Source organism: Dunckerocampus dactyliophorus, chromosome 9 (genome assembly GCF_027744805.1).
Source record: "Dunckerocampus dactyliophorus isolate RoL2022-P2 chromosome 9, RoL_Ddac_1.1, whole genome shotgun sequence".
NCBI lineage: Eukaryota > Metazoa > Chordata > Actinopteri > Syngnathiformes > Syngnathidae > Dunckerocampus > Dunckerocampus dactyliophorus.
This window is the reverse complement of record NC_072827.1, coordinates 30,630,846-30,656,507: the sequence shown is the minus strand read 5'-3', so window position 1 is coordinate 30,656,507 and position 25,662 is coordinate 30,630,846. Positions and strand designations below refer to the sequence as shown.

The window sequence follows — 25,662 nt, the reverse complement described above, 5'->3', positions numbered from 1 at the left end:
ATCAGTCTGGAAAAGGTTATAAAGCCATTTCTAAAGCTTTGGGACTCCAGCAAACCACAGTGAGAGCCATTATCCACAAATGGTGAAAACATGGAACAGTGGTGAACCTTCCCAGGAGTGGCCAGCCAACCAAATGACCCCAAGAGTGCAGCAACAACTCCTCTAAGAGGTCACAAAAGACCCCACAACAACATCCAAAGAACTGCAGACCTATTTTGCAATTTTTGAAAGAAATAATGATTGACAATAATTACAAACTGTTACTTGATTAGAAAAATGAAGATGTGGATTTATATCTTAATAAAAATGGTTATGAATTAAAAATAGAATTATTCAGTAGAAAATTACTTTTAAAAATACACTTCATTTTAAATAACTTTTTTTAAATATAAAATTTTAAATATTTATGCAAGTCTATACTAATGTATGATTGGACCAAGGAGGGTGGTCCGTGTAACGTTTGGGCATTGAATTTTCTTTTCATGAATGGGAATTAAAAAAACAGTAAAGGATTGGTTATTTGAATTTCATTTTGATATACAAAAAATAAAATTGAAATACAAAGCCTTTTTTTTTTCAGCGTCCAAAACAAAAAAAACTACATCAAAGTAAACGGTTAGATTTTTTAATGTATATTTCATATAACAAAAAAGAAAATCACCAGTCCACAGAAATGGGCTAAAAAATGGACCAAAAACAGATTTTTTTTCTTTCCATATTCGGATAACGGAAGTTGCTATTTAAAGGTAAGAACGAGGACTGACCTGTAGGTGGTGCTGTACCTTGCGTCTGGAAAAAGCAGACATACAGTAGGCATGGATCCGTCGGTTGGTTCCAGAAACAACAGAAGAGTGTCTGCGGGAGATAATCTGCAGATGTCAGGTCTAGTTGTGCCAATGTAACCCAGCTGTGTTTTTGTGTGATTAAAAGAAATGTTATCATTTAAATAATGTGCTACTACATTTTATACATTCGTTTTATTATAATTGTAAGTGATTCTCTTTATAAGAAATGGACATCTTTACGACAGTCGTTAATTGGTTACCATGGTGCCCCTAGTGAGCGCAGTAGGCTCGCACATGGTCAAAGTGTGTAGGAGAGCCACCTGTGTGTGCCAGGCCTGTCTGCTCAATCCATCACTGCATGACATTATGCTGTTTTCCTGCTAGCGAATTGGATGTGAGAGACTGTTGCTCTTCCTTGTTGGCCATAGTGGAGGAAGAGGACACCATCTACCTTCTCGTCATCGTCATCGTCATCGTCCTCGTCACCATCCTGCCGCTGCTGGAGCATCCCAGGCACCGCAGCACACACTCACTCCCTCAAACGCCGCCCATACATACACGTATAGAGCTCGATAGACTCTTCTTTTTGTATGCTGGCCAGCAAATCTTAGATTGTGCTCAGGACAGTTTAAGGGCCATTCAACGTATATATAGATATACATTTTGGTTTGTGTGTTATATTTAAGTGTTTTGTCCATGCATGTTGTGTTATGTTTGCTGACTTCTAGTTTGTGAAACAAAATAAGAGATGCATTTCAGTCCAGCAAATCATCAAACCTGGATTGATAGTAAACTGCTATCAGGACTCTGTTTTAATTACTCATTAGCTACATTAACATGCAGACTTGCCTTTTGTGGTCTTGTGCATGATATGTGCACATGCAGTTATGTTCCTCGTTTCCTTCATAAAATGCCTTCATAAATTCCTCAAACATGCACTTTGCACGTGTAATTGTGTGTTTTCAGCTTTAAAAAGACGACTTTTGAAAAAAATATTTGGGCGGATGGACTTAAATAAAAATGGGCAGACACTTAATGATCGTTGGAAAATGAGACCACCTCTGGTCTAGCCTTCCTCACACTTCCTGGTTGTGTCACGTGTTCTAATCTTTGCCCTGACGTCACAACGGGAACATTAGGGCAACAAACACAATGTGTATTTATCCGTTAAAGCCAACTTCATACAATACGTATGTAAATATAAAATCTTTATAAAAAGACGATTTAAAAAGTAGTTTGGCTAAGTGGCTAAAAATGATATTAGTAGTATGGTTAAACGTGCAAGCTTTTTCTCTGAGCTGGAGATGAATCTGCTGACAGATGGATTCTCTTTCTCTTTCCAGCAACACACAAACCCTGTGGCTGCATTCATTCACATTTTGTTAGAACACGTGACACAACCAGGAAGTACAACGCTCTAGCTGCTGTTGGAGGACTCTCGAGACTTGGCCTCTAACGGCCGCACAGCCACCGTGTCCACGGTTTCATTGACAGGTCGCTGTCGATGATTTACTCTGCGCCAGTGCCAGGTGGCAGCGAGAGCACAGACAGCAGCCAGCACAATCACGACGGTTGTCACGGCTTGAACTGGAACGCCGTCGCTCGTGGGTGGGGGTGCAGCTGTAGGTTGAACTCCGGCGCTCGTGGTTGGGGGCGCGGCTGTAGGTTTTCTTCTTTTAATATTATGACTTTATTCCCAAATTAGTTTGATTTTATTCCCGTAATATTATAACTTTATCCCCAGCCAAAATTGTTAATTTAAATTTTTTGTTTGTTTGTGGTAATGTCTTTTTAAAATTTAATATTTCAACTCTATATCAGTAAAATTACATTATTCTTCCTCATAATACTAAGAATTTATTCTTGTAAAATTGCAAGTTTTTTCTCATTAGAATATGACTTTTTTCCTCTTAGTTTGTGCATATCAACTGCTGCTGCTCCTCCATAGCCCCTTTATCACAAGGTTCTGCACTTGGTCCTCTTTCTTCATCCTCTACATCCTCCCACTTGGTAACCTCATCTGTTGTCATGGCGTCGGTTTTCACAGTTATGCTGATGACATACACCTACACATCTCTACCACCTCCGTCAACTCCAATATCCACTCCACCCTCACCAACTGATATTAAAACCTGGATAAAACGCAACTTTCTCAAACGTAACCGTGACAAAACAGACATAGACATTGGTCCTAACAACATCACAAAACCCGCTCAAGACTTCTGCCTCAATGTGGATAACACCACCCTCACCCCATCGCCACTCATCTACAACCTTGGCATCGTCCTTGACTCCACCATCTCATTTGAACCACACGTGAAACAAGTAACCCGGACTGCATTTCTCCATCTTAACAACATAGCCCGACTCCATCTATCACTCACGTTCTCTGCCTCTCATCCAAAATCCTCAACAGATTACAGTACATCCAGAACTCCACTGCTCGCCTCCTCTCCTCCACCCTGTCCCGTTGACACATCACCCCTGTCCTTCAAAACCTCCACTGGCTCCCGTCCCTCAACGCATCCATTTCAAAGTCCTCCTGATCACTTTCAAAGCTCTCCACAATCTGGCCCCTCCATACTTGACAGACGTGCTCCATGGACACAAACCCTCACGTTCCCTTCGCTCCTCAGAGTCCAACCTCCTGACCCTTCCCTTTATGACCGAGCTTCGAACCTGGGAAGACAGAGCCTTCTCCATCGCCACCCTCTGGAATTTATTGCCCCAACCACTCCGTGCCTGCTCCAACCTTCCCACCTTCAAAAACCAACTTAAAACCCACTTATTAAAAACTGTATTTAATGTTTAACTTTTTATACTTTGCTGCTTTGTTTTGTTTTGTTTTGCTTCTCGTTGTGTTTGTTGTATTTTAATGTGCCTTCCTGTCCTGCTTCTTATTTAGCTTGATACTGTTTTTACCTTCATTGTAACGTGTCGTGGAGTACCTTGAAAAGCGCTGTACAAATAACATTTATTATTCATATTTTTTCTCGTAAAATTACATAAGACATTTTAGCTAGCAAGCACCTGAGAAGAACAGATCAATGAATTTTTCAAATTTATAAAATCACATTCCATACTTTTCCATACACGCTTAGGAACCCTGAGAAGGCATCATCTTTGGCATTACTATGGACAAACGTGGGACAACATGACGTCTATCATGTTCCTGACAATGGCCGGTGGTGGGTGGAGGAGGTGAGGGTGACGGTGCGCCACGCTCATCTGCCAGGCGTCCACCACTAGCACGTCCAAACCTTTAAACATGGCGCGCAGCACGGTGTCCAGCTGCTGCGAGAACCAGTCGCTGTTGTACAGGCTCACCTGCTGGTCCAGGGCTTGGGGGTTGGCCGAGCGGATCACGACCAGCGTCCCTGGCGCTCGGTCCAGAAGTCGCGCCACAGCCTTGCGGATGTGCCGCAGGCGGCGTATGTACACCTCCACGGGGAAGGTGCTGAAATGAGACCAGATGCTGAGGGCCACCACTGTGTTGGGACCCCCGCTCAGGCCGTCCAGCTCGTTGGCGATGTACCGCAACTCACTAGCCATTATGGTGGAGAAGCGGATGGGTGGTCCGTGGCAGCGGTACGTAACAAGAATATTGTGAGTGCTGTCCACCGCCATGAAGGGTCCTACCAATTTAGGACTCCGGAGGTTGAATTCCTTCAAGTCTGTGGACGGCTATGGTCAGTGGAAATAAAAAGCGTTCATGTTTACGAGATGAAAGCACTCACCTGGCAGTACATCCACGAGGAATTCAAACCATTGGCGAATGGTGGAGTCGCCGTACATGTAGACCACCTTATTGGTCAAACACAGAGTGATGGCTGACGAGTTGAACTGGCGCATTGCGACGCCGACTAAGGGTCTCCACCAGTCCTCGTAGTAGTACCCGGACGTGGCTTGGTTGACAGCATCCGGTTTCACACTCCTGCTTTCTAAGTCGATACAATTAAATGAATAGAATCAATGCAAAAAAACAAGTGGGATCAGTTTCCTTGGAGGTCCTACCTGTCCTTGAAGGCAGCACGCTGATTGCATCCTTCCCGGAAGCCCGGATGGGAACTTTGATGTTGACGCCACTGACACCCAAAAAAAAGGATCAGCATTACAACTGCGAGTCTACAATTCCTACAAACACTACATCAGGTACCCCTGCACAGCCTCATTGACCAAATAAGAGGATCAGTTCTATACTGGATCGACAGGAAGATGCAGGTTTTGGAAGGGTCCACAGTGCTAAAACTAAGTTCTACTCTCTGATCTTGATCATCGTTCGGTTTGAAATAACTTTTGATTGGAAGGTGGTACAAACCAAATAACGCTAACACCTGCGCTGTTCTTCAAATGACGGCGGGGTCTTTTAGCGGTTTTGGTGTCCCCGGATTGTTCTGTTAAATGTACATTTTTAACAGAAACGTGTACAAACGGCAGGTTTTATAGCCATTTTTTTAGAGGTGAACCTTTCAATGGGTGCTACCTGTGTTGTCCTTCAAAATTGAGAAGGGGATTCAGGATTTTGGGGACCAAGTTCGAGTCAAAAAACTTGGGTAGGAGGACAGAACTTTCCAACTGTACCTGCTATTGTCAACTTTTACGGCATTGTTAGAAAGCTGAACCTGGAACCTGAAAACACTTGTAAAGGTGGAACTTTCCAACTGGACCACATCTCCAGGCGTCATCGAAGGATTCTGGAGGTGAACAAATCATTCCGCTTGAACAAACCTTTGAAGGTGGTACAGATATGAAACTGAGTTCTGCCCCCAAAGTGGAACAAGCCCCCTTTGGGGGGGGTGGGTAAACATTTCAACGTTAGCACCTGCATCCTTCTATGATGTTGGGAGTACCTGAATTGGGATTTTGAAATAACTTCACTGGAAGGTCGTACAGATACAAAACCAAATTCGGCCAACATTTTCTTGGGGATAAACGTTCCAACGATACCACCCCATCCTTCTTCGACATTCTGTAGTAGCCAAACAAGGTGTGGATCCAGAACTTCCATCCATCCATTTTCTACGCCACTTGTCCTCACTAGGGTCGTGGGTATGCTGGAGCCTATCCCAGCGGACTTTGGGTGAGAGGCGGAGTACACCATGGACTGGCATCAGCCAATCGCATGGCAGATACTGTACAGACAACCAACCATTCATACTCACATTCATACTCTACCTACGGTCTCCAATGAAGCTAACTTGCCTATTTTTTGGAATGTGGCAGGAAACCGGAGGACCCGGAGAAAACCCACACACGCACGGAGAGAACATGCAAACTCCACACAGAGATGCCCAAAAGGAGATTCCAATCTTGATTTTCCAGATCCACAGTCAGGAGACTGTGTCGCCAACATGCTAACCACTAGGTCACCGTGCGGCCCGATCCAGAGCTTGTTTGGAATAATATCAATCACAACTTATGTCTGTTAGTTACTACCTCACCCATGATGTCCATCCTTAGTATCTGAGAGTATTGTATGGCCTTTGTGGAGGTCTTTGATCCAGTATTATTAGCTTGTGCAGGTGTACTAATGTCAATCAATCACTAGGCGTGCAAACCTCCGAAAGAGCGCTGCTTCCTTGTTTGTCGTGATGCCTTTGAGGTAACCTCCCTTGGCGTGGTTGATTCTGGTGTGGCAGCTGAGCATCCTAGGCTTGTAACAGTACCAAGGCTCGAGGGTGCGAGAGTCCGTGTAGTCACACAGCGGCCCCCGGTCAGGCGGTAGGCACATGTTACAAACCGTGGTCTCAGACTGAAGGCCCAGATGGTAGAGGCTCTTGAAGTACACCCGATCGGGACGCTTTTCCCTCAGTCGCTGCAGCACGGCAACGGCTTCGCTCGAGTGCACCATGGTGACCTCCACCTGAGCCGACCCTTCCCACAGCAGAAGGAATCGAACAGAGTAGAGTCCGTTCTTGTGGTCCAACACCACCCCGGCCACACCTGCCCTATATTCTGGGGAATGCAGTCGAGCCAGAAGAAAATCACCACCATAGCCCTTGGGTCGACCCTTGAAGTCGTACACCTGGACGGTGACTTCTAGCTGGTCGCCCACGTACCAATGCCCCTCGTTCTCGGAGGGGAGGATGGTGAAGGAGCTGTGGGCCGGGTCGCTCGTCTTGAGCAAGGCAACTGGTGCCGAGGCAGACGGTGGCCCAGGCCAGGTGATGGAATTCAACAAGCTGTGCTCCTCTAGCTCTTCTTCTGGTGAGGCTTTCTGGCCCAGCTGTGCACAGAAGGTGTGATTGTGGTGGAACATCGGGACGGGTCCAGACAAAGATGTGTGGATGTGGCTCTGGAGCCGGGACAGCGCTGACACTGTGCTACAGTTCCAGTTCTGAAAACAAACCATGACATGCAATATGGGATCAAACATTTTGACTACAGATCATTGCATCTCATCAGGGAATTCATTGGGTTTTTTTGTGCCAAAGATGCAGCTATGACTTGAGTCAACCTTAATACTGGAACCTGGAACCTTTGTTGGATGTCCATCCCTTGTATTGTATGTTACTTTGATGTTTTCCTTCACTTTTTACAGGGAAATATGTCACGTCTTGTCTTTGGCATAGTGGCGATGACCCCAGTATGCAGAAAACAGGCACGAATTGCAGGAAAAACTTATCTTTTAATGGTGGCTGCAGCGCAGCGGCAGGAACTCAAAAGGAACAAAGCTCTGCAGTAGCGTGTCAAGCTTACATAACACAGACACCGACACAGACACAAACGAAATGCAACAACCAAGAAAGATGCACGCACCTGAACTAAATAGGACAACTCAAATTAGCAACAGGTGCAAGAGATAAAGAAGAAAGCAAAGCAGGCGGACACAAACCAGGATAGAGCATAGAACAGGAACTAAGGAACAGGAACTAAGGCATAAAAGTGTAAACACACTAAACTGTCATGCAGGCTAACACATAGATCGTGACAAAATATTTCACTAAAAATATTATGAGGCCCAAAAACCTTCATCTTTCTGTATGTTTGTTTTAACATGTTTCATGCGTTGCTCTGAGCTTGTCATGGTGCGTATGAAATTCCAGCTTTACAGGTGCCACGTCTGCTAAAGACACAATAGTGCTGTCAGCCATTGGAAAGGTAATTTTGGGATAATTGGGGGTAGGCATCTTTTGGAGCGGTGGCCACTATTTGAGGAAATATTGATCTGAATAAGTTGAATACGTATATTTTCCATTCTTTGAACCTGAAACAAGCTACATATTAATGGACTAAGAAAATAATGGTTAGTTGCAACCCTAAACAAGATGGCCGTGAGTGTCTTCATCACTTACACGAGACAATGTACACGGGCGACTGCGCTGGGATACGGCGGGAGACAAATATAACGCTAAGCAATTTTGTGATGCAAATGTATGACTCTTTTGAACGCTTATTGTTTTGAGAAGACAAACTCTTTACTTAAATGGCTGCAGCAAATGAATACTCTTCAGCATATCATTTTTATCGTGTTGTCCCTTGAGAAGCTATTTTACATGCTGGAATTTCATTATGTTGAAGTCCAAATCATCATAAAGTGAAGCTGGAAACTGGATCATAAACAATCGGAGGTTGCCCCTCCCTGAAATATATTGTGGTGCTTTACAAACAAGCACGTAAACAAGACTCGCCTCCAGAATGCTGATGTTGCGCAGAAGGAAGACGAGGCCGAGCAGCGCTAGGACGGCGAGGCCGTATTTCCAAACATTTGGGGACATGGTTGACCTCTTTCTCAGCCGCGTCAATCATCCGCTGTCACCGTGGTGACGAAGCCATCATCATTGTACCCTGACGAGAGGAAAAAAGACACAAATGTACTCTTGTCATGTCGGAGGACATAAGCGCTGAATGGACCAGTCCACACACCCTGCTAAGAACTGCTATCAGCACCCCCCAGGTGCAGGTAGTCAATACGCATGCAGAGCTAACATTTCAACTTCTATGCCACTGATTGAAATCACGCAGGAAATTACTAACGCTATGGACCACAGAAAGTGTGCAGTTGCAGCATTCATGGATCTTACAAAAGCCTTCGATACAATTAATCCTGACAATATTCAATATATGCCAATGTAGGGATTGATCATTGGAGAAGTGAAAGTGAAAAAACGGATTGTTCTGCCCCGCCTCACAGCAGTCACAAGCGAGGCGACACTGTCGGCTCCCGCAGCACACTATCCGCCTCTCTCGAAGTCCCCTGCTCGGCGATGAGCGTGTCACAGGCTGCGAACACATGCTGTAGCTGCAGCGCGCTTCTCGTGATAAAACGTATTGCTCTGCTCTCGTAAACTCTATAGTTGTATTTCACTGTGCTGGAACTCGCTTCAGACTCGACTCCAAACTCTGTCAAATGTTTTCTCTCCAGTCAGACTAACTGCGTACACTAGCCTCCCGCCCCCTCATTTGCTCATCCAGTCAGCAGTCAGAACGCGGTCCAGATGCATTCACGGACTTGCGGTGAGTCGGGTATTTCAAATTGGAAAACGCACATTTCCCCTGTTAAAAAAACCCACCAAGCTCAGGAAAAGGGAGCCGCAACAAGGAGGCTGAAGAGATGTTTGCGGCTCCGGAGCCGCGGGTTACCGACCCCTGGCCTAGACAGTAGAGGTGGGTGATACTAGAAATGATGGTATTGATCCAAGATCAAGGAAATATAGGACCAGTACAGATACTGATACCGATGCACTTGGACAATTTTCAAGATCATTGAAAGATTTTGTCATGTTTGCCTTTAATTTGTTGATGATGATTATACAGTGATCCCTCATTTATCACAGTTAACTGGTTCCAGAACCGACCATGACAAGCGAATTTCATTAGGACTGTTTATTTATAGGGGTGTCACGAGATTTTGTGTCGCGAGATTTAAACATGACAAGATTTGTTGTTTGGAGAAAAGCTGTCTTGCGAGAACAGGGCAGCCGGAAGCCAATCAGACTGTGAACTCTGGCATCACTACTTATGAACGATAATACAGTCTTTCATGGACGTGGCAGTGTGCTATATTTCGCGAGTAAAAGTGAATGACAGAAAGTGTTTCTTGCGTCATGCATTTATTCGGTAATTAAATACAAGCGGTCGACAAAGGTACCACTGTGCAATGCAATGCGGGTCTGAAAGCTACATAAACCCCTCCACAATGCAACACAAACCCTAACCAGCGACATAACCAAGAAAGGCAGCGCTTGGACACAATCCTCAGCCGCTTGGTAGCACCTCACCTTCCTGGTGAAATACGCATAGTATCAAAGGACAGCTGGACAGCCCGGACGTAAATCTGTGAGAATGACTCGATACAACAGAGCTCACAATGAACTTAACAGCGCCTTAGAAATCGCGGGGTGTGACCATTCCACATACGAGTCTTAATCACGGTGTTTTTAAAGATAGAGCTAAAAAAACATCACATACTGTAGCAACGTAACAGGTAGATAACACCAGACAAGACGCGACCGACGAATAATGCAGAATAACAAAACTACGTGATCTCTAAACGTGTAACTTAGCTGCCATTTATAGCACAGCAAAGCACGCTTGGAAACAGGAAGCGCTGTTGTCTAAACCACATACGTAGACGGCACATAGCTGAGCCGTACGTCAACGTCGCTCCCGTGCTGATGCACTGTAAGTGAATACAAGTAAATGTACATAGTAAAAAATAAATACAATCTTTCCAAAAATAACATACTGTAACTCGCGGCACAAGAAACACAAATGAATTATTATATCAAACATGTGATATGTGAATGATCTACTCAGGGATGGGTGGAGTAGCCAACAAAACAACTGTACTCATTTAAGAGTATTGTTACTTTACAATTTTACTCAGGAAAAAGATGTGTGATGTTACACATAGCTGTATCAGTATCGGTTGATATCAGAATCAGAAATTGAGAGTTGGACAATATCGGCATATCGGTTATGGGCTAAAAAGCCAACATCCCTAGTTATTATTATTATTATTATTATTAATATTATTATTATATATGGTTTTCTCCGGGTACTACGGCTTCCTCCCACATTCCAAAAACATGCAGGTGAGGTTAACTGGTGACTCTAAATTGTCCATAGGTATGAATGTGAGTGTGAATGGTTGTTTGTCTATATGTGCCCTGCCATTGGCTGGCCACCAGTCCAGGGTGTACCCCGCCTGTCGCCCGAAGTTAGCTGGGATAGGCTCCAGCATGCCTCTGCGACCCTAATGAGGATGAAGCGGTATAGAAAATGAATGAATGGATGGATGGATTATTATATATCATAACAGTGGTTTATTTGGTCTCAAAAATGTTGACAATAACATAGTTGAGCGTGACTTTGTGGGACAATAACCATCGCAAAACTCACCCGCATTGTTGTGTGAGTTGCTTCAATAAGTTTTTGTTCTGTCATATTTTTTCATTGTACTTCTCTTAAAATGAATGTTAAAATCTTGTCTCGTCGCGTTCTTGGACACAATCTCGCGCACCATCTTGTCTTGTGAGTTGGGTGTCTCGTGACACCCCGTTTTATTTATAAATAGATTATTTTCGCAGATAGAGCGAAATACAGATTTTAACATTATTAGAGCCCTCTAGACATGAAATAACACCCCTATAGTCACCTTTTGTTGGAACTGGACATAAATGAACCAGCAATATAATTATCACTCATATATCGTAGCAGTGTTAGAGTGTTTGCCTTTTAGAATTGTCTGTTTTAGGAATACAGCGGTGACCCAGCAACAGAAAGTGGCGACTTATGGCGCCACTTTGTCTGTTGACTCCAAGGCTGCAGTCGCAGATCAACCGATGTCCTTCAAGGCTGTGATGGAATGTGCTGCATAACACACATGTACTACAGATAAACGCACACAAAGACAAGACAAGTACAGTTTGTGCAACTGCTTGCTCACCCTATCCTTCAGAGTTGCACAACCTTGTAGATAGGGAATGCCCAAATAAAAAGAGAGAACTCGGAGAGCGTATTCAGAGCGGTGTGGGAATGTAACTCTGGTGGGTTCCTCCGTTCTCCTCACCAGTAAAAAGATATGCTTGTTGTCTTGTCTCTTCTGTGATATTGCTGTGTTTTAATTCCAAACGTCACAGGAGTTTGAACCCGACACCATTACACTACTATTACCCAACATAGTAGACATAATAAGAGGCAAAAGCCATTACAACATAAATATGACTGTTTCGGGTGAGGGATGGACAGGAAGTAGCATTGGGGGTTTAGAGTTGAGTTTGAGTTTGCCGTGGGTTAAGGCCGCAACAGTAGGTCGTGTTCTTATTAGAAATTATTGTGCCTATTGTGAGATAATTCAAACCTGCCACAAAAACTTGTTGCGAAGATCAAGTTTGGTGTCTCACGTAACATTACTGACACCCGGTGACCAGTGTCGAACGCTACATGTCATCACATTGTCTTTGAATGCATCTTCTGAATGCCTTATATTCGTATTCTCAAGATTCAAGATTCAAGATTCAAGAGAGTTTTATTGTCATGTGCATGGTAAAACAGCAGTTATACCATGCAATGAAAATCTTATTCTGTTCATTCTCCCAAGAAAAGAAAGAAAAACACAAGAAAGAATAAGAACATAAGAAACATAAACACATATACATAAATACCAAGAAATTAAGCAACAACAACAGAAGAGACATTAATACAAGTAAATAATACAAATAAATAAATAAATAAATAAAGTGCTATGAGTGTGTGTTGCATGTGGCATGTCTGAGTGCTTCATTGAGAAGCCTGATGGCCTGTGGGTAAAAGCTGTTTGCCAGCCTTGTGGTCCTGGACTTCAAACTCCTGTAGCGTCTGCCTGACGGTAGGAGTGTGAATAATGAGTGTTGTGGATGTGTGCTGTCCTTGATGAGGTTGTGTGTTCTGCGTAGGACTCTAGATGTATAAATGTCTTGCAGTGAGGGGAGGGCTGCCCCAACAATGTTCTGTGAGGTCTTGATCACCCGCTGGAGTGCCTTCCTATCACGTGTTGTACAGTTACCGTACCAAACAGTGATGAAGGCGGTAAGGACACCTTCCATAGTGCATCTGTAGAAACAACTCAGGATTGTGGTGGACATGCCAAATTTCCTCAGTCTTCTCAGGAAGTACAGTCTCCTTTGGGACTTCTTCAGAATTTGTTGGGTGTTGTGAGACCAGGTGAGGTCCTCGCTGATGTGTGTGTCAAGGAACTTGAAGGTTTTCACCCTCTCCACCTCAGTCTCATCAATAACCAGGGGTCTATGCGGCTCCTTTTCCCTTGTTCTTGGGTCGATGATCATCTCTTTAGTCTTATCTGTATTGAGAAGGAGATTGTTATCACGACACCAAGCTATGAGGTCCGCCACCTCTCTTCTGTATGACGTTTCAACCCCACCAGTGATCAGGCCGATGACTGTAGTGTCATCTGCAAATTTAATGATGCTGGTGTTGTTCTGGGAGGCCACGCAATCGTAGGTGAAGAGCGTGTAGAGGAGCGGACTCAGCACACACCCCTGTGGGGTCCCAGTGCTCACAATTCTTGAGCTGGATGTGCGATTGTGGACTCTGACTGACTGGGGCCTGCCTGTTAGAAAGTTAAACACCCAGTTACAGAGGGAGGGTGACAGGCCAAGTGTGAGGAGCTGATTTGTGAGTTTGTGGGGGCTGACTGTATTGAAAGCAGAGCTATACTCTATAAATAGCATTGTGACGTATGTGTCCTGGCCCTGTAGGTGAGAAAGGGCTGTGTGGATGGCAGTGTTGACTGCATCATCCGTGGACCGGTTCTAGCAATATGCAAACTGTAGAGGGTCCACAGTTGCCGGGATGCTCTTTTTGATGTGGGTTATGACTATTCTTTCAAAGCACTTCATAACAATAGGAGTGAGTGCTATAGGGCGATAGTCATTCAAGCAGGTCACGTTGCTCTTCTTGGGTACGGGCACTATGGTGGTGGACTTAAAGCAGGTCGGTACAGATGCTTGTGCGAGCGACAGGTTAAATATGTCAGCAAGCACATCAGCTAGCTCTGATGAGCAAACCCGAAGTGCACGTCCTGAGATGTTGTCTGGCCCTGCTGCTTTTCGTGGGTTTGTTTTGTTTAGAACCCTGCGCACATCAGCTGATGTCACCATGAGAGGTGAGTCCTGTGTGCTCCCCAAGTCCAGCCACCCTCTCTGCTCATCAGGAGTTTGGGTGTCAAAGCGGGCATAGAACTCATTCAGCTCATCTGGAAGTGTGGTTTGGCTGGACGTGGCTACGCTACTCCGCTGTCGATAGTCTGTGATGTGCTGGAGCCCCGCCCACATGCGCCGAGGGTCTGAAGTGGAATAGTAGCCCTCCAGCTTCTGTCTGTACTGTCTTTTGGCCTCTCGTATGGACCTCCTCAGCTCATATCTGGCCTTTTTGTAGTCATCGGGCAACACCCGCGGGCCAGCAAACCCCGGAGAGGGAGCGAGAGCACCGCACCCCAAGCCGCAGGGAGGCCAAGCACCACAGCCGAGAAGGCGAGACCAGCAGCAGACCAGCCAACAGACCCCACCAACCACCAGAAGCCAGACCAGCCACATGCCACCAGAGCCGACAGGGCACCACCCGTGCACCGGAACCCCACCCCCGACAAGCCCGCAGACAGACCGGGGGAGGCGAGGACACAGACAGTGGCCCAGCAGAGCACAAAGCGCAGCGGCGACAAACGCCCAAGCACCCGGCAGAGCACAACACCCCCCAGTGGGCCCAGCCCCAGGGCAAAAAAACACCCCCCCCCACCCAGCGCCACCCCGCCACCCAGGCCCACAGTACCCGCAAGCATGACCAAGCCCCAACCCACCAGTCGGCCCGGCGTCCCAGCAGCCGCCGCAGCGCAGCAACCACAAGCCCCCGCGGCGGCACACGGGCCACCCGCAGCACCGGCACCACCCCCCGGAGACCGCCGAACCCGCCCCAAGAGCGCAGAGGCGCCCGTGGCACGTGTCAGTCCAGGTGAAGCACCGCAAGCCGCCCCCCCGGCGCAAGCCCCGGGATCAACAGGCCCCAGAGGGCCACCCCAGGGAAACGCAGGCGAACCAGACAAAGGCATCCCACAAGCCAGGCCACCCCGGGCAAGCCACCGCGACGGCCAGGCCCCCGGCCACACCCCCGACCCTGGCGGGCAGGCGCCGCGGAACAGGCACGAGGCACCCCAATCCAGCCCGCCCCACCCGTGTATGTGATAAGGTGTGATTGTGTCTAGTATGCAATTAAAAAATAATAAATAAATAAAATAAAATAAAAGAGGACAGCTATGATAAAAGAGGACAGCTATGACGGGAATGTATTTTTACATGAATAACATGAATATTAAGAGAAAAAAGTGGTAATCTAATGACAAAAAGTGGTTATTTTACAAGAACTAGTTGTCATTTTAGGAGCATAAAGATGAAACATTAAAGGCTTTTTTTTAAAGTCATAATGAAAAACTATCATGGGATTAAAGTCACAATTACGAGAAGAAAATTTACAAGAAGAAAGTTGGAATAGTTGAAAAATGCAACAAAAAAAAACAGCAGAAAAAATGCTAAAAACCGCTGTAATGTTACGAGACTAAAGTCAAAATATGAAGAGAAAACAGTCGCAATTTTGCGAGGATAAACTTGTAGCATTATGAGGAAAAGTAATGTTGTTTTAGTAGCACAGAGTTGAAATATGAAATAACAATTCTATTTGTAGATAAGTTGTAATATGATAAACAAATAAAAACAAAATAAAGTTCTCATTTCTGGTAAATTAGGTTGGTTGGTAAAAAAAGCTATAATATTATGGCAATAAAGTCATAATATCAGGAGAAGAAAACTTACTTAGATTATTTGAGAAAAAGTTGAAATAGTTGGGAAAAAAATACAGCAAAAATGGTAAAAAGAGAGCAAGGAGTGAAGTTCATACTGTGCATACTGTATCTGCTTTTTCACTGATATCACAAAGCTGAGATGCAGTTTTGTCTGGAAATATATATACTGTGACTTCTTAGCATATCTGTCACGTCTTGGCATGTTGGTGTTGTGACGCGACCCCAGGATGCAGAGACATACGGGGGGGTATTCTGCGAAAGTGGTTCAACCAACCCAGGCTTTGTGCTCAAGATGCAGCTCAGCAAAACCTAAAAACGGCACTGCAATGCTGCTTATCAGCTAACTTTGTCAAGTCCGGTTCTCGTGTTTGTTGTCAGTGCACGTTCACATGAAAGTGGGCGTTTGATGTCATATTATTCTACTTCTGCTCAAAAAAGTAGCCATCCTGGCTGGTGTATTTCACCAAAAATGAGTAAGTAATTATTATGGAGTGTTATGAGGAGTTCTCAAAAGATTATGATTGCTAACAGCAACGCTGTCGCCGCCAATAGAGCGAGGGAGGACTGCTGACAGAATAATGCTGAGCATGTAATGCGCAAGTTAACACAAATTTATTCCACTAACTATACCCTACGAGTCTTTTCATTTATCAGCGCGCAACATTGCACGACTTTGACCTTTTAACACTTATCTGTTTCATGTTGTGTGTTGTGTGGCGACCTTTTACATTTTTTTTCTGACAATTTTTGAACTTATCGTGTTTTCTTCCAGTTGATTGATGCCTCAGAGTGTTTATTCCTCCAGCTAATATTGTAATATAAGAAGGCTAACGGGCGGAGTACTTGCGCAAGGCCTCCTGTGACATTTACGTCTGCTAACACTGGCCTCCTTATTAATATTTCATTCTTTCCCTGGTGCTTGTGTGAGCATATCTAGCGCATTCCCTCTGCTGAAAATAATGGACAATATCAGCAGGAAATGCTCTTTTTTTCTTTTCTTTTTTTTCTCCATGTCCCCTCGTGGACGACATAGGTTCTAAATAAATGGTGACGCCATCTTCACGTTAGCTAAACAGTGAAACAGTGGCACATTCAGAGCCAATTTTAAGCTAAAAGCCTGGATGTAACCTGGTTGGGACCAGGTTGAGTTGAGCCTAAGTTACCATGTATCACCATGGTAACTTGCTGCTTTAAAAGAAAGCTACCATCGCTGATCAGGCAAGTCCGGCTTTCCACTCAACACAGCCACACCCACTAAACTCGCTTCGCAGAATAACCCCAAGACCTGCTTGCAGGTGAAATGTTTATTTTGTAAAGACAGCTGCAGCGCAGTGGCAGGGATCCAACAATGAGCAGTAACATACGCGTAGACAATGCTGCGACAAAAGGGAGAAGCACACACCTGAACTAAATACACAAAGGGAAAATTACAGGTAGGTGTGTAGGTAGGTAAGATATCAAAGTGGCCCTCATATCCTTTCATTTTTCACGATGTGGCCCTCGGTAGAAAAAGTATGGACACCCCTACAATAGAAGAAAGAACGCATCCACACAAGGTTCGTCGTCTTCTACTTGTCTTGTATGAGACAAAAAAATATCGGGAGAATGTCAACCGGGAGTCATGCCAGTTGAAATATTCCGATATTATGTTGGATTTCCGCTTGTCATTGAAGGGGATGGTGAGTCCCACAGCCAAACCAGTTGAGAGCCACTGATCTATGAGTAACTTTCCCCTGCTCTCGCATGCTAAAACACGCCTTTTGATGACGTATAGGTCGCATATACGAGACCCAAACGTTCACGTTGGATGCATATTGGATTTATGACCCCTTACGAAAGAGGCCTGGGTCGCATCGGAATTATACTCTTCACACTGATAGATAGAAAATCAGATCCAGGTCACACGTCAGCAAAGTAATCGGAATTGGCGTGTCGTGTGAACGCAGCCTTCGAGCCGGCTCTCTGAAGTGAACCAGCCGTCGTTTTTGTCTCGTATTTTTTCTGGTGAAAGCTGCCCGTGATTGTTGAAAATGTGTGCTGGCGTATGCGTCGACACGGGGTAGGGGGTTTACACACACGGGCGAGCTGAAAAGGTGAGCAACATGAGCATCAGGTAACCAAATCTGAGGCACTTTGTGTTTCTGAAAGCCGATCTTCGCCGAAGGCTAACAAAACCTGTTACCTGGATGGGGCTTTATCTTTTATTTTTGCACATTTTCATTGACATTTCGTTGTGTGATCTTTTGTTAATGTGGTATTGTTGGTGACTCCTACTCCATGGTAACTTACGTCACAACGTTTTTGTAGTTACAGCATAGAAAACGACTTGTTTACGACTCGGCATCGGTCGGTATGACATTCTGACCTTATGATAACCTTGACCAAAAAAATGGTTTGACCGCTTCACAGTATTGTAATTACAGCTTTAAATGGGCTATTTTGTAATATCTTTATTGAAAAGAGAAAAAAGTCAAGTCAAAACAGTCATTTTTAAACATAACATGATGAAAGTGGAATATGTGCATTTAAAATAAATAAAAAAATACCTGAATTCTTTCTAAATAAATCAAATGTAGTTCTCCATGCAGTCTACTGTGGCTTATCCTGAACTCAAGTCACAACACAATAAATATCTTCTTTTTCTTTTTTCATGGCTTGTATTTTAGATTACTGAGCCATTTTTATGCTTGAAAATGCTTAATTTAGGGGAAAATATGTAAACTTTGCTTAAATATGCATATTATAATATAATCTATAATATGCATATTTTTTTTTACTAACAATAGGTCATATTCAACCATGAAACAGCATGATGTATTGGTATATTTTTTACTAACAATAGGTCATATTCAACCATGAAACAGCATGATGTATTGGTATATTTTTTACTAACAATAGGTCATATTCAACCATTAAACAGCATGATGTATTGATATATTTTTCTAGCACAGTGAAAGAATGAAGCCACAAAATTCAAAGCGCAAAGTGGTGAGAAACGACTGTATAATCAAAATAACGTTATTGTGATGTTGTCAATAACTAATAAATATAGGACTGAATTAGAAAATCTTAGTATTTGTGGGAAACTACAAAAATGTAAAACAACATTCAAAGAATTGGACACTGATCTATCTATTCTGGGAAAAATCTTTCTCAGCAAAATGGAAAGTATTTCCAAGCTTCCACACCCTGTATATGCATTAGTAGTACAACATCAGCAATCAAATCTATATTAAATTTATTTGGAAGTGAAACAAGGTAATTTAATCAAACAATTAGAAGATGGCGGATTGAAAGCTATTGAGTTGACATCACAATAGCCTTTGGTTCCTTATTGCAAGTAAAATACTGTCTCTCTTACTACTACTACTATACTACTACTACTATTACTACTACTCTGATCAAACTTTTATCCTTCCACCACAGCAAGTTTTATTACAGTGCAGAGTAATCTACAAACATAAAGCATAGCCCATACAATACTCGCCTGTGTAATTGACTTTGGAAAAAAATCCGTCTTTTGTACAAAAATAGTATGAAAAGGATATTATGTCGGTAATGCACTTTTAAATGATAGAGGTATTACAGTATATTATTAAGGTTTCACTCCAAAACATAACTTGGAAGTACACAAAAAAGTCAAAATATTAGCTGTACAGCATACTTTGTCCCAAACCTGACTATAGAACTCCTGACCTTCGTGAACTTAAAAAAAATTGGTCACAATATTGCCGCTAACAAACCTCTACTCTGCGCTCCCGTCATTCTAGCGCGGCTAAACTCTCTCTCCCAACAAAAAACTCGGGTAAAACCCCTTTTATTAACAACCCCTCCCGCTTAAACTTCACGATTAAACCCCTTTATTCAACTCAAAAGCACCGTTTATGTGTGCACTGTATGTTTCCACTTACATCGCAATGGCTGATCTGTGAGCTCGCTCCATTGGGAAGGAGGAAGAGTATGTTGAAGAGGATGCCCTGGTTCGTGGGTTAAGAAAAAATAACTCTTATTTGTTTTTGAAAAATAAAAAGGTAGGTAGTGACTGGAAAAACAACCGCAATATTGACAACTGTTCTCAAGTCCTCGTCGGGTGATCAGATGAAATATGAAGCCGCGCCCATTCTGGCTTCGTCGACTGAAATTGCTGGTTGGCAACCACGTGACTTAGAGGAACTCCGCCTCACTTCCGGTTTTCACATGGGGGGCAAACATTTCAATGTGGCCACCGTCCAGTTACTGCAGCTGCAGATGTTTTAGGTGTTTAGGTGATATTAGAAAGGATTAGGGCGGCATATACAAGCCAGACGTCACTAAGGAATAAATGTGACGAAAAGACAGACAGTTTCAAAACCTCACCGAAGATGTCAAACTATCTGCTGGTGGTGCGTGTGTATCGTATTTGACGAATTGTTGGTGATACTGTATTGCTGTCATCTGTAATTGGGCGTCTGAAGGCCCTGATGTTTTTTATTTTTGTCCAAGATAAGCTGATTAGCCTTCGAGCAGTCTTCAGTTGTGAAACGGAGAGGGTTCTCAGCACTGATCTAAAAAAAAGACTGGATCGAGCTTCTATTGTTTTATTTTTGAAGCCAATGGAAATTTGCGGCGGCCATCTTGGTGAGACCACTTTGCTGCGAGACAACAGTATGGCAACGCACTGGTAAAACTTCGATTGATCGTATAGCCACCAAAATCAACTGCTAAAGGTTATAACTACTCAGATTTATACGCTTTTGTGTCATTTATCCAGCTAGTAAGATGTATTTTAGCTTCGAGACGGACGAAAAATTGGCTGTGTGGCAGCCTGCAAACATTGTTTACGTACGGAATTTAAAGTCTATCTTTGTCTAATTATTTTCCTACGGTAAACCATTATTTTTTTTATCTCAGGATAAGGTTAAGGCAGGAAGAAAGCAGAAATTTTGTCACATCTTCTACCTTTGCGTGAATCATGTGTGGTATCAGAATTAATGTAACTGGGTAGTTGTGGTAGCTTTAAAAAAAGCTGTTTTTTGGTACAAAAAGACATTAGATAAGTGCAAATACTCAAAGCCTACTGTAAAAAACTGCATAGAAATAATTTTATCATTGATTGCTAGGCTAGGCACCAAAAAAAGGCCTAGTTGTTACAGGAAGGTGTAACTAGAAAATTCTTGCAAAACCACCCATCAAAGTTCATACTTTAACTTTTGGTTACATTTCGAGAACTTTTCAAAGCAAAGCCGTTCAAGTAGTGGCACATATATCAGGTCAAAAAAAGGTGCCAAGTAAAAGTACTTACGAGTGGAAGGTTCTTGGGAAGTGCTTTTTAAGTTGTGTTTCCTCATCCTCGCTTCCTTCACTGGCACTCCTGATGTTTTTGATGATTTTTCACTAATTCTGCGTTCGTATACCAGCACAATTACAAAGCTGTGGCGCGTAAGGTGGTCTCACCAAGATGGCGGCGATCGAAAAAATCTGGCTTCAAATTTTGGCGCGTGAAAACAATAGGTTGCTCGATCCAGTCTTTTTTTTAGATCAGTGGTTCTCAGGGTGTTGAGATGTCTCCAAGGATGCACTGGTTTGGAGCGGTCAAAGGTATAGATGTGTGTTCAAGTCAAAGAACACGGCAAGTTGTCCTCTGTTTGGTGGATTTGGTCAATAAGTGGCAGCAAGCACTGGTAAACTGTGGTCTTTATAAGGCTTTATGCTGTGGTACTGTAACAATATACAAAGAATACAAATTGTCACTGAATAAATAAATAGTAAATGAATGGAACTAATATTACACATAAACATAATGATTAGCCAAAGGCACATCAAATACAGAACTCAATAAGGAAATTAAGTCAATATGATGCTTATTAATGTAATAAATCGCTATACAGTTAGCTTGAATGCTAATGTTAGCATTAATGAACACAAGAGTTACACTGAACAAAAGTGTATAATAGAGCTCACACAGATCTAACAACTGAATTAAACCTCACCTTTATGCATTCACGCACAGCATTAACTTGGGAAAACAAGGATGAGGCGCAAGGAAGGAGAGGAAAGGTACATCTGCCTGTACAGCGTCGGAGAAGTCATAAAAAAAACGTTTTAACTGATGCAACATCACACTACTGCGGTGCGTTCACTGACAGCCGAACACAGTGGGACAAAACAACGCCCAAATCTATACATTACCAGTGAAGCATAAACAACACAAAACATGGTAAATTATGGGCTTTCTAACACAGCCGCCCCGACTTGTCTGCATAGACAGTCGAATCCAAGGTAGAAAGTCTATTCAAGAGGGTGTGTCCCTTTCTTCTTCTTCAATCTTGGGAAGCTGGACCATGCGTGCTACTGGTCGAATATAGGTCCAATCTTTGACCTTAACAGCAGCTGTCCGGATTCGGCCATCAGCTCCAGGGTAAGTAGATGTCACCTTCCCAACAGGCCATGAAGCTCGCGGGAGCTGAGGATCCACAATGAGCACCACTTGGTTGAGTGAGATGTAATTCCCATCTTTCTGCCACTTCTGTCTCTCTTGTAGACTGGGCAAGTATTCGCTGATGAATCTGGACCAGAAGTGATCAACGAGAACTTGGCTATGTCTCCATCGACGACTCCCAAGAATGTTCCTTGTGTCATAAACGGCTTGAGGTAGTGAGGCATCATAACGTCCCATCAATAGAATGTTAGGAGTGATGGGATCCGGATCAGCTACGTCTGATGAGACATATCCGAGGGGCTTTGCATTGAGGATGCCCTCCACTTCTACCAAGACTGTCCGCAGCACAGTTTCAGGTACTATCTGGTCCTTCAGAACAACCTTAAGAGCAGTCTTCACAGCTCTCACTTCTCTTTCCCAAGCTCCACCAAAGTGAGGAGCGCTTGGAGGGTTGAAACGGAACTCAATCTGTTGTTCCGCCAACTGTTCCTTCAAATGAGGAGCCATGACCTCAAAAGCCTCATGTAGCTCTCGAACTCCACCAACAAAATTAGTTCCATTGTCGGACAGGAGCTCGAAGGGTTTACCTCTTCTAGAAATGAAACGCCGTAGAGACATCAAGAAAGCGTCAGCGTCAAGGCTTTCCAAGAGGTCTAAATGCACGCAGCGGGTTGTCAGGCATTTGAAGACTATGCCCCAACGCTTCTCTGTCCGGCGTCCAATCTTCACTGAGAAGGGGCCAAAACAGTCGACACCAGTAGAATAAAAGGGTGTCTTATACAGACGCAGACGAGCCAGTGGCAAATCTGCCATTTTGGGGACAGACGGCTTGCCACGCCACATCTGACATTGCATGCATTGGCTCTGATATCGTTTCACTGCTTCTCTCCCTCGTAAAGTCCAAAAACGGCGGCGCAGTTCAGCCAGTACTCTCTCTGGTCCAGGATGAAGAAGGGTCTCATCAAAATCCTGTATGATAAGCTTAGTCAGAGGATGCTTTGGGTCTAACACGATCGGGTGAATGGTGTCCAGTTGTAACTGCTCAGCTCTCCGCAGCCTCCCCCCGACTCTGAGAAGTCCTGTATCTTTATCATACTCAGGAGATAGGAAATTCAAATGACTGCTGGTTACTAACTGTCGGTCTGCTTTGACTGCTTTGATCTCTTCCGAGAATGACTCTGACTGGGCCTGTTTAAGGAGGAGATTCTCAGCTCTGATGTTGTCAGCTGCCTTACTGGTTGGGCAAGAGTTCGAATCAGCCGCCCCATGAAGGGATTGCACTGTAGCCTGTATTATGTCCTTCCATGTGGAGAACAGGCTAACATCAGGTAGTTGTGGGCAAGTACTAACTGTCACATTTCCACAGAATGAAGCTTTCCTCAGCTCAACATCATGTGACTCTGGACAGGCTGTCGGACTGGTTGGCCAACGGTCCTCAGTGTGGCGCAGGAAGTCAGGGCCTTGGTGCCAAGGGTGTGGTCTGGCGAGCTCCTTCAAGGTCTTGCCCCGAGTGATGTCATCGGCTGGGTTGTTTGCACCATCCACATACCTCCAGTTGCTCACGTCGGTAAGATTCTGGATCTCAGCCACACGTGTTCCCACAAAGACCTTGTAGTGGCAAGATTCTGACCTGATCCAGTGGAGAACAGTGGTGGAGTCTGACCAGAGGATGACCTTTCCGATGGGTATGGTGAGCTCGGTTTGAAGGACACGGACTAGTTGAGCACCAGTGAGTGCAGCACTTAGCTCTAACCGTGGCATGGATAGTTGCTTCTTTGGCAACACACGGGATCTAGCCAGAACAAAGGAAACATGGACTCCTTTATGGAGGTCTTCTGTGCGTAGATAAGCAACAGACCCGTAGGCTCTCTCAGAAGCGTCACAGAAAATATAAAGGTCGTTGTTTGACGTGGAAGAATCCACGCATGGTGGTGCGTAGCATCTGGGAAGTTCAATCTTTATAAGGTCAGGAATCTCCTGTTCCCAGGCTAACCATCGATCGCGAAGGCTCTGTGGCTGGATTGGGTCATCCCAGCCTATTTGTTCCTTCCAAAGATCTTGAACTAAGATCTTGGCCCTCGTGGTGAATGGTACAATATAGCCTAGTGGATCATATTGACATGCAAGTACCTTGTAGACGTTCCTCAACGTGGGTTCAGTTCTGTCCACAGGTCTAAGTTTATACTTTAGGGAGTCACGGAGGCAATCCCAGTGCAACCCAAGAGTTGGCTCCTGAAGATCTGTGCTGGATTGGGAAAGCCATAACTCACTGCTCTCGGATCTGGAGTCGCAAGGTAGGTGTTCAATGACCGCTGGGATGTTGCTAGCCCACTGGCGTATCTCGAAGCCGCCAAGTTGGAGTATCTCGCGCAGACTATCAACAAGATTCTTGGCTTCCTCCTTTGAATGAGTGCTACTGAGACAATTATCCACATAGAATGACTGTTCAACACAATCAATGAGACTACGGTTGGACTTACTTGTGTCTTGGACATGTCGCTGAAGGGCGTAGATGGCACAGCAAGGGCTACATGTAGAACCGAAAGGCAAAACTTGCCATTCGTAGATTTTTGGCTCCTCATCTCTCTTCATGTCCCGCCAGAGGAAGCGCAGAATTGGTTTATCGGCAGGTAAAAGGCGTATTTGGTGGAACATACCTTTAATGTCGCCGCTGACTGCTACTGAATACTGCCGAAAACGGATAAGGACTCCTAGGAGTGATGGGCCTAGGGCAGGTCCGGGAAGGAGATGATCATTGAGGGACTTCCCTTCATATTTAAAGGAGCAGTTAAAGACAATCCTGTCTTTGTTGTTGTGCTGCACCATGTGGTGAGGTATAAACCAGGATTCTGGGGTTGAGGTAACTGTTTCGGGTGGCACTACTGCTACATAGCCCATCCTTTCTAACTTCTGGATCTCCTGGCAGTATACCTGGGCACGTTGCGGATCTTTGGCGAGTCTCCTCTCTGTGCTTCGAAGGCTTGGCAATACTGCTTCTTTGGGGGCGTGAAGGATAGTGGAGTTGTCTCGGCGGAGTAACGGTGTGGCGTATCTTTCCACCTTGTCAATAGTGATCCTGATTGTGGAGGTTTGCAGTAGGTCTAAGGCTTGCTGATCTTGCTTAGACCGAGTTACTTGTTTCTCGTTAGCATAAGGCAGCGTGTCAATCTGCCAAAGACGCTCAACGTTCTTGAAGAGCTCACAGGTCGGTGAGTCGGTTACTGTCAACAGGCACTGTTGCTCTGATGCAGGTACGTGGTCAATACTGGTGGGGCCTTGAAGTGACCAGCCAAGCTTAGTGTGGACTGCAATGGGTCCCCCTGATGGACCTGAGTGCACCGGTTCTATGGGAGTCAAGAGATGAGCCACATCTGAGCCGATAAGCAGCAGGGGTTGAGCTTGGTCAACGGGAGGCAAAGGTAAGTTGCGGAGGTGTTTATATTTCCTTTGGAGTGTAGTCACTGGATAGGAGTGTTCTGAGAGGCCGAGGTTGTCAGAAGTGAATGCCTGACGTATAAGATACTTCTCCTGGGGTTTGGACAGGGAGGACACATGAAAGGAAACAGAAGCACCATGAAGCTGTGTTATCCTTTAGTGGACAGTTCGGAGGGTGAGTGTCTCAGGCTCTGAGGTGAGGCGTAGGCGTTGCACAGCATGTGGCAAGA

At 44.5% G+C, this 25,662-nt stretch overlaps 1 protein-coding gene across 1 annotated transcript; it reads right to left on the bottom strand.

Annotated features, from left to right (window-relative positions):
* Nucleotides 1-472: 472 nt before the first annotated feature.
* On the bottom strand, nt 473-19,700 carry LOC129187803 (NXPE family member 3-like). Its single transcript, XM_054787509.1, has 6 exons — nt 19,491-19,700; nt 8,417-8,573; nt 6,344-7,122; nt 4,800-4,870; nt 4,523-4,726; nt 473-4,459 (listed from the first exon to the last, which is right to left on the bottom strand). The coding sequence occupies exons 2-6, from the start codon at nt 8,501-8,503 to the stop codon at nt 3,918-3,920; spliced, it is 1,683 nt and encodes a 560-aa protein (XP_054643484.1). The 5' UTR covers nt 8,504-8,573; nt 19,491-19,700; the 3' UTR covers nt 473-3,917.
* Between the last annotated feature and the right edge of the window lie 5,962 nt (nt 19,701-25,662).